The 13,084-nt window shown below is 37.4% G+C and overlaps 1 protein-coding gene across 2 annotated transcripts in view; it reads right to left on the bottom strand.

The window, feature by feature from the left end:
* Positions 1-1,599: 1,599 nt before the first annotated feature.
* LOC127508905 (prostatic spermine-binding protein-like) overlaps positions 1,600-13,084 on the bottom strand; it is a 48,386-nt gene continuing 36,901 nt past the window's right edge. For both annotated transcript variants that reach the window (XM_051887401.1, XM_051887402.1), the window contains exons 3-5: positions 9,897-9,974; positions 9,238-9,600; positions 1,600-2,059 (exon numbers count right to left, since the gene is read on the bottom strand). In XM_051887401.1, the coding sequence (XP_051743361.1) occupies positions 1,803-2,059; positions 9,238-9,600; positions 9,897-9,974 (698 nt within the window). In that variant the 3' untranslated portion in view covers positions 1,600-1,802. The remainder of the gene's footprint in view (positions 2,060-9,237; positions 9,601-9,896; positions 9,975-13,084) is intronic.

The following is a 13,084-nucleotide window of genomic DNA, read 5'->3' as shown; positions in this document are numbered from 1 at the left end:
ACTCTCTTACTGTCCCTACATGGGACCTGTCTACGGTTCTCAGGGCTCTTAGGAGTCCCCCCTTTAAGCCATTCCAGTCAGCTGACCTTTGACCCCTGTCGATTAAGGCTTTTCTGCTACTAGCTTTAGCATCAGTCAAGCAAGTAGGAGACTTACTGGTGCTCTCTGTGAGCCCTACCTGCCTTGAGTTTGGGCCCAATGACTCCAAAGTCGTCCTAAAGCCAAGGCATGGTTATGTACCTAAAGTGTTCTCCACTCCGTTCAGAGCAGAGGTTACCACAGTCTCTGCTCTACCCTGTCAGGGCTTTGAGAATTTACATTGAGCGTTCTGCCCTGTTCAGGCTCTGTTCTGCCCTGTTCAACTCTATTTATGCTTCGGAGGCTGCCCCAAAGGGCATCCGGTCATGAAGCAGAGACCATCCCGATGGATAGTTGATGCGATTGTGCTAGCATACACCTCGTTGGCCCTGCAATGTCCTATTGGAGTATGAGCCCACTTCACCAGAAGCATAGCCTCATCCTGGGCACGGTCCAAATCTGTGCGGCGGTCGGCTGGGCCTCGCCGTCCACTTTTGCCAGGTTCTATAACCTGGACGTCCCTGCCTTGCAGGCTTGGGTACTTTCTGCATAATAAAATGGCCTCTTGGAGCCTGACTCACTGGGAACCACGCGCCTGCCTCGGGGCAGGACCAGTTCTGAGCAGAGCTTGACCTTAACGTGTTCAAACTCGCTAAAACTGTCTGCGACCCCGATTAGATCCAGGTTGCTGGCTTCAGGCATTTGCCTTTACCACTTGTATGCTCTTGGCTCTCCCTAAGTGCCTAGGCTGTACAGAGTTTAGCCTGATTTGCCTCCTGCAGGGCCCCAACTTAAGTCTGAGACACTATTATGGCTTTGCCCTGCTATACTATCCCCGTAGGTGCTTAAGGTGAATTCACATATTAATCGTTCCTCTATCATAGCACGCCGTGATTGTACTGGTTCCGCATCACGTCTAGCGATGTAGTATGAGTGAAGTATCGAAAGGAAATGTATTTAGTTACTAACTTAACCTCAGTTCCCTGAGATACGGGAACGAGTACTGCGTTGCTAGCCGTGCTATGTCGCTGCACGACTCGGTGTCATTGCTTCAGTCGAACCTGAGGATCCTATGTCAGAATGCCCGCTTATATAGCCAGATGACCCTGCCCGTTTTGGCAGGCTCTGGTGGGCTTCACCGCCATAGGCTCATGCAGCTCCACTGCCTCGTCATTGATTCGTTTTATCTGAATTGCACAAACCAATGGCCATGCAGTTTTCACTGTGTTATGAAAAAGGCTTCTGTAATCGGAGAAAAAGGAGTTTTCCCATCGTGTGTAGCAAAGCAGTACTTGTTCCCGTATCACTGGGAACCACGGTTACGTTAATAACCGAGTACGTTATTTTTTTAATATAAAACTGACAGTTTTTTATTTATTTTAATTATTTATTTAACAAAATGTGTATTTATTTAAAACAAATAACGTAGATCATACCTGCAGTTCATAGTTGTAAAGACAGTTACATAAAGCAGAACTGGGAACAACTGAACAAAATAATGCAAAAATAAATATTCATATGTCATTTCATATGAATTATTGCAAGCTTTTATTTGCTGAATAAAGACAACACAACACACACTGACTAGTGACCATTCAGGACACCATGACAATAATGGGAGATCAAAGACCTTTGTACAGAAGGATGCAACTTATCAGGTTAGCATGACAAATAAGTGTGGGAAAACTATATATAAACTCTCATGTCCTAGTAAGTCAAATTATTTATTTTGTACGTTTTTTGCAGCTTTTTTTTCCCTTCTTCTTCTTAATTGCATGTTTAAGTGCAGCTTTACCTGCGACCAAAGCAGCTACACCTCCTCCACCACCAGTAGCCACGGTTAAAGCTGCAACTGCTACTATACCGACTCCAACTGCAACCCCCATCAGGATCTTCTTCTGTCTTTTCCTTTTCTTCTTCTTCTTCCTCTTTTTCTCCTCTTCCAATTGCCGTCTCCGCTCCTTCTCATACTTATTCTCCTCTTATTCACATGTGGGTGGTAAAAGCATGATGTTAACTGCATTAGCATAAAGTTGTGAAAAGATGCAATCTATAGTGAGCTAAATTCATTTAAAAAGAAAGCGTGTTTGTGCTAAAGAGACTGACAGCGACTCAGTACCAGTCCGATTTAGCACTTTACACTAAAGATAAATTTGATGTAGAAGTTTCACTCAGAAAAACAAAGAAATAGCAAGTGACACATTCAATTAAAAAAAAATTTTGAAGTAGAAAAACATTGTTAACAATTTGTCTCACACACTGTAAAAAAAAAAAAAAGTAAATTTCTAACTTAACTTTTTGAGTTAAGTTGTATTTACTTAGAATTTTAAGTACTTTCAACTTGACAAATGTAGTTATTTGAACTTATAAAGTTTAGTTAGAATAACGAAAGTAAAGTGAACACCACAGCTCATGTTCATTTACACTAATTTAACCTAATTTGACTTATTTCTTAGTTAATCTTTTTTTATTCAAATTTATTTCTATCGTAAATAATAGTTGATCAGATGTCAGCCAATGGAATATCAACTGCAAACATTTAAATTAAATCTCTCAAGATCTCAACAGAGGATGATCAAACAACTAAAAAACAAAACAAAAAACAAAAAAACAGCTTTGCCAGCTTCACTTATTTATTTATTTATTTATTTATAATTGAAAATTAAATATTTTTTAAGTCACCATTTTGTTGAATGGAGATTCATTTCGTTGTGCTCTTAAACCTTGATTTTTCCAATTAGCTTTTGTTGGTTGTTTTAACACTGTGTTTAGAACACACATGTGTTGTGTTAAAAAAAAGCCAGAAATCAGATGCCTTTTACTTATTAATTATGAAAGCATCTGAGCATTATCTCATCACTGACTGTTGGGGTTTAGTGTTATTATCGTCTCTAAACTTTTGAAAGTCTTTTGAGAAAATCCAAGGGTCAAGTGCAGTGATCTCACTACATGGTCACATGATCTAAAAGTGTAACCTCACAGTGCACTCACTGTGTGCTCATACTATGGCCACAATGTGAGACTACCTCAGCTAGAAATTTTATTGAACGTGGACTCCAACATCGTTCAGATGTCAAATTTTGGTTGAAAATCACAATTGGGTTGACGTCTAAACATTTGTGTGACGTCAGTCTCCAACGTCATTAAACAACTCCAAAAACAGCATTAACAAGCCAGACTGACTTTATTTCTGTCATATGTGTAGAAAAGTTCTTATTGAGATTTTTTTTTTTTTTTTTTGCTTTGGTACTATTTTCACAAGTAAGGTGTATATTTTCAAAACTCTTAGTACAAAAGTAATTGCATTTGTAACACAGCTTTCTTTCAAAACCTGATCTCATGCTTTCGTTCTAGTTCTACAAATTTTCATTCCACATAATCAGTTTCAAAACTCAAGATAATTGTGATATGTAATGAGAACATTTGGTTTAATCACTGAAACACAACAGTACGATCTTCTTTCAATTTAGTACTTTTAACAATCAGTTAATACAATAGCCAACAATGCAAGATACATGTTTCAAATCACTCTTGTTGCTGAAATAATTAGTTACACAGGCTACAAATGTCTTACATTATCTAAATTACATAAAATCCATAATGTTTGTAATAATATCTATTCAGTGTGTTATCAAAAGGTGTGAAGTATGACACAGTCATAATGTTCTGTGCTAGAGCAGAGTGTGCTGCCAATATAGTAAATGATCTCACTGTACCATATGACTGAATCTATACTGTAGTTGATCTTTACAGATGAAGGGTGAGTTACAGTAATGTGGCAGTCTCTATTATGGTAATATGTTTACAGTATCACATGGCATACTATCATGTAAAATGATGATTTTATACAGTCATTGACTGTTTCTTTTCCCTTGTACTCTATCCATCTGTCTCTCTCTCTCACACACACACACACACACACACACACAGAGAGAGAGATAAGTGAACTGTAAAAGTGAAAAGTTTGATAGTACGGTGACCAGGAGGGGACATGTTTGGTTCACTTAGTTTTATCATGTTCCCATGACATATAAACTCGTGGGAACGTGATAAGAAGTTGTGGCCACGAGATCATTTTGTTGAGGTAATGACATCCTTATGTTGTGGCCAAATGATGTAAAGTCGTGGCCTCGAGATCATATGGTGAGGGAACGATATATTTTTCTCGTGGCCACGAATCAAATGTGTAAACAACCTGTGCAACCATAGCAACCTGGAATTATCAGAAATGGATAAGATTATGTAGAGGAATTTTTATTGTTTATCATTAATTTTCTTGATTTATAAAATTATGCATTGAAATTTGTTTTCTCTCTGTCTTATGTGACATTTAAAACAGCTTGTTCAGTGGTAAATTACTGCTTATGCTGTATTTTAAGAAGCACTTCTAACTGACAAAGGAAGTGAGGAAAAGAAAAAAAAATGCAAAGAAAGAAAAAAAAATGTGTTTGTCTAGACATCTTGGAGTTCAATAGTGCATTTGCTAAATTTTAGACCCATTTACTTTTTCTTATTCTTCTGATCTGTATATGGTAACGTGTTATGATTGGTTTGGGGTGACAAGGAACAATAAGGGGGGGTATATAAGTCAGCCAGCACTGGATGAGGGTGTTCTTCTCTGTGGAGCTCTGTGTCTGCATTGAATGACCTCTTGCAAGAATAAAATCAACAAAGACATCTCTTAAGTGTTTGTTTCATTACATTCTCACCACTAAACAACAAAGGATTTTTTTTCCAAAACAGATTATAATAATATTTATTTTTAATTAAGGAAAAGTGTGATATTAACATATTGACATATGAACATATTGCGGCCTATTGTATTGTGCGCGATGTTGCCTAGACAGCATTCGAATGAAGTTTATCAATAAATGTTTAAAGAATAGGCCTATGCCTTGTACATTTTTAATCTCATCCAACAGTCTTTTTTATTTAAAATGGTTAGTTCACCCAAAAATGAAAATTCTGTCATTAATTACTCACCCTCGTGCCGTTTTACACCCGTAAGACCTTCGTTGATCTTCGGAACACAAATTAAGATATTTTTGTTTAAATCCGATGGCTCCGTGAGGCCTACATAGGGAGAAATGACATTTCCTCCCTCAAGATCCATAAAGGTACTAAAAACATATTTAAATCAGTTCATGTGAGGACAGTGGTTCAATATTAATATTATAAAAATTATTATATTTCTGGTGCACCAAAAAAAACAAAATAACGACTTACTTAGTGATGGCCGATTTCAAAACAATGCTTCAGGAAGATTCGGAGCATAATGAATCAGAGTGTCGAATCATGATTTGGATCGCATGTCAAACTGTCAAACTGCTGAAATCATGTGACTTTGGCACTCCGAACTGCGGATTCGACACGCTGATTCATAATGCTCCGAAGCTTCCTGAAGCAGTGTTTTGAAATCGGCCATCACTAAATAATTCGTTATTTTGTTTTTTTTGGCGCACCAAAAATATTCTCGTCGCTTTATAATATTAATATTGAACCACTGTACTCATATGAACTGATTTAAATATGTTTTTAGTACCTTTATGGATCTTGAGAGAGGAAATGTCATTGCTCCCTATGTAGGCCTCACGGAGCCATCGGATTTCAACAAAAATATCTCAATTTGCGTTCCAAAGGTTAACAAAGGTCTTATGGGTGTGGAGTGTGAGTAATAAATGACAGAATTTTCATTTTTGGGTGAAATAACCCTTTAATATTGTTATATTACACTGTTGGACCTTGCTGTAAAAATATGACCAAATTCTGACAGTAACATACCATTTTCCATTAAAACAGATATATACTGTAGAAAACAATGCATTCTGGGTAATATTTGTCATTTTCGAGAAAATAGCCTACAGGAATATACTGAGAGTTAACATCGCTCAAAGTCGACACTGTGTTCTAAATCACACCCTATATCCTCATTCACTATTCCCTACATTAGTTCACGAATATAGTCCACTTGACAGAGTGAATGAAATGAAGGTAGTGAATTCAGACACTGATGAACACCTGATGAGCAGAATCACCGAAGGACAGAGAAACAAGACCAGAAAAAAAAGAGATGAGAAGAGCAGAAACACAAGAACTACAACTGAATTCAGCCACACTGAGTGTGAAACCAGTTTACAAACCAGTTTGACATTATTTCTTTCATGTATACATGTACAGAAGTTCTTGTTGAGAATTAAAAGATTTGGATGTTGATGTTTTAAAGAAAATAATAAAGTTTGTAGTCACCATCATGGTGACCAGTGTTTGCTTTAGTTGGGCTCTTGAATCTTTGTCATTTGTTTTTCTGCTGTAACTGAGTGTTTATAAAACACATTTGTTATGGCAACAAAAAGCCAGGTTGATCAGGTGTTTTTGGCTGTTGTGATGATGTTGTAGTCATCTTGGGCTTATCGAATTCACTGATCTCTTTCTGTGTCTAATCTTTGATTTCATGGGTATTTTATATTTATTGATTATACTATGTCTGTGATTTAAAAGCATGAGAGCCAGCAATGTTTCAATAATCAGATATTTAGAAGAATACTGAAGTCATGTAGTGCATAAGACACTGCATGACTTAGACACACACAGACATCAACAATCAGCATATGAATCTCAACAATGGTGACATTTAAAGGCGTAATGTCGCAATGCATGCTGGGTGCCAGCATAGTACAAAACTCCCTGCATGCACTGCAGCGTGAATAAAATATTCAACTGAATGGTCCTTTTTATTGCCACCATTGTTGAGATTGGTGTGCTGATTTTTGATATCTGTGTGTGTCTAACTGTTGTAGCTGTTTTTTTTTTTTTTGCATGGTGTTTAAAAAAGTTCTTCATTGTAACGAATTGTTGTTGGAATTCTTGTTGTAGTTTCACAGTGGTGATAATAATGTAAAACTTTAGTCTGATAAAAATGTAACACAAGGGATTAAACACAGTGAATCAAGAAACTATATGATAGTTATACATTTTCATCAATACATAACTATCAGCACTCAATGACCACTTTTTTCCCTCCACATTTGTTTCTGCCATAATAAATGTGGTTTGCAAAAACAGTTAAAGCAGCCAGAGGAGAAAAAAAAACTGATATTAAAAAGTCAAGGGTCAAGATCTCAACTAAAGCAAACACTGATCTCCTTAATGGTGACATCAAACCAAACATTTTCAATTAAACATCAACATCTAAACTTCTGTTAAATCTCAAGATCTTCTAGAAATAAAGTCAATCTGGTCAGTAGTAAGTGTAATAATGTGTAAAGGCCAGAACACACCAAGCCAACGGTCTAGGTTTTCTCAGTGTGTTCCACACCGTCGGCTGAAGTTGGTCCTCGTCGGCTTTTTTTCGGCCGATTCGAAATGTTGAATTGGCATTGGAGCTCGTCGGTCATCTGATCATTCTGATTGGCCGTTCAGCTACTGCCACCTGCTGGTACGGAAAGACATTTCTTCTTACACAGGCGCAGAATGACGTGCTACTCGGCCGTCGGGTGTCGAGCATCGGTTTGGTGTGTCAGGGCAACTTTGGACCCAGACGCTGCGGACGTGAGCCAACCCCGCAGTCTGCTTTCGTCGCCACCGGCTTGGTGTGTTCCGGCCTTAATGGCTGGAAGACAGTTGTAGTTGTGTTTCTGCTCATCTTTTTTTTCTGTTCTTGTTGTTCCTCTTCTCTTTAGAGATTCTGCTTGTTAACAGCAGGTGTTCATCATAAATGCTCAATCATCACTTACACATTCACTTAATTATTGCAACACAGCATCAATGTTACTTTTACTCTTTGTAGTGTGGACACTAGAGGATGTTCCTGTGGAGTTGAAAGTGTTAAAGGTGTAAGATAAAAAGACACACCCACAAAATGTATTTTAACAGTAACAAACTGTAAGTTAAGAAACAGTTATATACTGGCAATCACTGTTGCCAGTAGTTTACTGTAAAATTAAGTTTTGTGTGTCACCATTGTGCTGAAGAGTAGAGCCTGTGCTTAAGTTCAGGAGAAGATCAAGAAATGTTGATGAAATGCTGCATGTTGCTTTATTTAAGAGATGATGATTATGTTGTTGCTAATGCAGTGAAAATCTCTTCGTTTAAAATATTTTCTGTGGGCACTAATGAAATTAGTTCACAGTAATAAAATGCTCACATGATTAAAATATAAATATTAGTTTATAAATTTAAATGGCAGTGGGACAATTTAAGGCAGTCGGTTTCTGCAAATGAAATTTGTTAACGAGTTTTAATTTAGTTCATGGTATCTTTACAGTAACATACTGTAGTTTACAGTAAATAACTGTACAATCAACAGTAAATCACTCGCAACAGTGTTGCCAGTATTTTACTGTAAAAAAGCCCAGCAAGGTCTAACAGTGTAGATGAGATACTTTGTGACTTTGTGTATTGTACTAACACAATTGAAAATATGCTGAAATGATCCGTTGTGATTTTAGTACTAAGAGTTTTAAAATGTACCAATTGCTTGTGAAAATGGCACCAAAGCAGAAAAAAAAATGTAATGATTTATTGAAAATAATAGTTTGGTTTGATGTTACCATTATGGTGATGTTTGACTTTCAAAACTTCAACATCTAAACTTGTTTTAATCTCAATAAGAACTTCTGTACACATTTGACAAAAATAAAGTCTATCTCGTTTGTAATAACTGAATCTGCTAGTGCTGTTTTTGGAGTTGTTTAATGGCGATGGAGCTTGATTTCAACCATATTTTCACTTTCAACCAAAATTTGACATCTGAATGACATTGGAGTCCAGTGCCTGCTGGGAAACTTCCTTCTAAAACTTTACAAGAAAGTTAGGGGATAGCAATCCATCAATGTTACCACTAAACATGTTTAGAATGTTTTAGAGAATGTTATCCTACCTTTTAGCAAAACATTCTGGTAACAAAAATAAAACTAGCTACTGAAAACATTACAAGAACATAACATAACGTTCTCAGAACACTCTTAAAACAATAACATGGGTGGGTCTAAAACATCACAGCGCTTTCACTGTGTGCTCATACTATGGCTACAATATGAGCTCACCCCAAACAGTGTGACCTCACAGTTTGACCACATGGTGATATCACTGTGAGACAAATTGTTGACTGGGTAATAATCATTGTTTTATTTACAACTTAGAAATTTTTTTCCCACATACCGGAGGATAATTCTGAGCTCTCATAATCATCATCTTCATCGTCGTCGTCGTCATCTTCATCATCATCATCATCATCGTCATCATCGTCATCTTCATCATCATCATCTTCATCATCGTCGTCTTCATCATCGTCGTCATCATCATCATCATCTTCATCATCATCATCATCGTCATCTTCATCATCGTCATCTTCATCATCGTCGTCTTCATCATCGTCGTCATCTTCATCATCATCTTCATCATCATCATCATCGTCATCATCCTCATCATCGTCATCATCCTCATCACCTTCTTCATTATCTTCATCTTCACCATCATCATCTTCACCTTCATAATCTTCTTCATCATCATCATCATCATCACCTTCAAAATATTCTTTTTCATTATCATCATATTCAAATTCTTCATTATCATCATCATCCGACATTTCCTCTTCTGCTTGTATAAATTTCATGCAGGAAAAAAATCTAATTAAACTAAATGTCACTGCATACAGCAGTTTGCCTGAGTTTCTTTAATTCATTTGGCTTAATAATGGATTGACACTGGTTTAAGTAAATCCAATGTTTTTTGTTTTTTTCTAACATGAGTCAAATCTCAAATTAGAATAGCATCATTACACATAGTGTGGTCATTTACATTAAATGCATTATCATCACCTGTTGTCTGAATGTTTGCATTTCTTTCACCTACGTCTCCATCCAATGAAAGGTGGTCCAGGTCCTTTGCAATGTCATCTGAAATCACAAAAGAGACATTTGCTATTAAATACATGGCTACTATTCTCTCTCTCGCTTTGCATGTTTGGGTTATGGGAGCAACAAACGGGTGAGTGGAGTGTTGGGTTTTTCTACTACTTTGCTAAGATTTTTAATTTTATTTTTCCTTTCTTTTATGTTTTATTTTGTTTAGTTTATAGATTAATTTAATTTCGAGTATTATACATTTCGTTTTCGGGAAGTTTTAGACTTTGTGGCGGAGGCCTGAGATGAAGGCTCACCCAAGTGGGGGTGTTGCCTCACTCTCGCTCCTTCATGGAATCAGGTGAGTACCTGATGCTGATTCAAGTGTGGAAGACGTGCTTGTTGTGGTTGGTGAGCAAATTGGATACGAATATATTAATTCAGCGTGAAGAATGAACAAAGCTGTGGTGATTTTCCTTAAAGACGAAAGTATGGTGAGTAAACTAATTGAAATTGGGGTTTGGATAAATGGAGCGTTTACTGTTGTTTCACCGCTTGTTAGTGATGTCCGGTTCGCGAACAAATCGTTCTTTTTAACCAGTTCTTTTCAGTCAACCTGTCGAACCAGTTCACCAAATCGATCTGAATCGTTTCAAACAGTTTGCATCTCCAGTAAACAAACACTAATCCACAAATTACTAAAGTTATTCACTTTTTGACGTGCCTGACACTACCTCGAAATAAACCAACATCCCGGAGTTATTCAGTTACTCCAACCATACACTGACTTAACCTGCTGTGAAGAACTGATGATGATGAGCACGAGCAGCAGCTGATATGAGTGAGCATGTGCGGCGTACACGAACGAACGTACACGGCCTGTCACCGTTCTCGTTCTCGAGCCAAGAATCTGTTGCAACGGTTTTCAGATCATCAGTGCACAACCGAGAACTGCTTCTTTCGGACATGTCCAATTTGAGAACCGATGAGCTGATGATACTGCGCATGCGTGTAATTTTCCAAGAGAATGAAAAGTTCATTAGTCAAGTTTTGGTACAGCGCATGCGTGATTCAGCGTGTAATCTGAAGCTACCGAACAGTATGACTGTCACAGCACCGGTTAACTAGGACAACTGATGCTATGAGAGGACTAAAATGAGGGGCCAATATGGCGAAACGTAAGTTTATTTAATTACAAATAAATCATAATGTAAGAGGATCATGGTTTCTGCGCTGATGAAGACTAATTTATTCACATTATGACTGTAAAATGTAGTTTGCACATCACTGCCTGTATATGTTTGAATGCTTTAGATGCAAAACTAAATTGTAAGAAACGCTTCAGATTATAATGATGTTTTAGTTGACTGATGTTATGATTACTGACTTTATATATTTGAATGTGTTAAGTGTTTTTTCATCCTGGCCCGCGATAGACATTGTCATCGTGTATGATGTCATTACGCCGGAGCGTAAAAGAACCAGTAAACCGTTTTTTTCAACCGGTTTATTGAATCAAACTGTCTGAAAGAACCGGTTTGCGGAGAAAGAACCGAACTTCCCATTACTACCGCTTGTGTCGCAATCTGTATAAGTTACGATCTCTAACGTACCCCCTTTATACCAAACAGTGCTATTGAAAAAGAATTGTTGAGGTTTGGAAAAATGGCCAGAAAAATGAAAATGATTGCGTTGAGGTGTAGGAATGAAGCATTGAAACACGTGTTGTCTTTTAGGCGTCATGTGTTTGTTTCTTGATCAACCATCGCTTGATATTTCTTTCCAAATTAAACATGAAGGTAAATCATATATGATTTATGCGAGTACCGGAAACTTGAAATATTTCAAATGTGGTGACATTGGGCATAAAAAGATTGCTTGCTCACATAATAAAATGCACCTGGAAAACAATGTAAATGATACTGAAGTCATTCTTAGTGTACAGACTGGAGAAAAGTCAAGTCAAGTCACCTTTATTTATATAGCGCTTTTTACAATGCAGATTGTGTCAAAGCAGCTTTACAGTGATAACTGGTATATAATTTTGGCTGCACAGCAGCTCTTAAAGAAAATGGTGTCAATGGTATGGACAGTTTGTTGAGGAACTGTGCCACTGGCTGTCGTGTCGATGAGGCCTTCACAATGGATGATCTAGTTGACTCAATCTCTGCTGATACTTCAGGGGTGCGTTGTGGTCGTGTCAAGGCGTAGGTCCTCAATCTCACCTGGATACGGCCCGGATCCGGTCGACTATGGTAAACCTCGGGATAAACAGAGAGACTAATATAAGCGTAGATGCCATTCTTCTTCTGATGTAATGAGTACATCTGGTGTTATAGGAAGTGTTCCCGGTTCCGGCTGACCTAATTTATGCAGCCTAATAATCCTTTAACAGATTTGAAAATATAAATTGATAATGTGTTATGTGTATGCCAGGTTAAAGAGATGCGTTTTTAGATTTAAACTGACAGAGTGTGTCTGCTTCCCGAACAATGCTAGGAAGATTGTTCCAGAGTTTAGGTGCCAAATAGGAGAAGGATCTACCGTCTGCAGTTGATTTTGATATTCTAGGTATTATCAGCTGGCCTGAATTCTGAGATTGCAATAGACGTGAAGGACTATAATGCATTAAGAGCTTGCTCAGGTACTGGGGAGCTAAACCATTTAGTGCTTTGTAAGTAATTAGCAAGATTGTAAAATCTATACGATGTTTAACAGGAAGCCAATGCAGTGTTGACAGAACTGGGCTAATATGGTCATACTTCCTAGTTCTAGTAAGAACTCTAGTTGCTGCATTTTGTACGAGCTGTAGTTTATTTATCAAGCGAGCAGAACAACCACCCAGTAGAGCGTTACAGTAATCTAGCCTTGAGGTCATGAACGCATGAACTAACTGTTCTGCATTTTTCATTGAGAGCATATGTCGTAGTTTAGATATATTTTTAAGATGGAAGAATGCGGTTTTACAGATGCTAGAAACATGGCCTTCAAATGAAAGATTGGTATCAAAGAGCACACCCAGGTTCCTAACTGATGATGAAGACTTAACAGAGCAGCCATCAAGTGTTAGACAGTATTCTAGGTTATTACGTGAAGACGTTTTTGGTCCAAAAATTAGAATCTCTGTTTTTTCTGAATTTAGTAGTAGGAAATTACTGGTCATC

Source organism: Ctenopharyngodon idella, chromosome 3 (genome assembly GCF_019924925.1).
Source record: "Ctenopharyngodon idella isolate HZGC_01 chromosome 3, HZGC01, whole genome shotgun sequence".
NCBI lineage: Eukaryota > Metazoa > Chordata > Actinopteri > Cypriniformes > Xenocyprididae > Ctenopharyngodon > Ctenopharyngodon idella.
The sequence above is the reverse complement of the archived record's forward strand: the minus strand, read 5'-3'. Positions and strand labels throughout refer to the sequence as shown.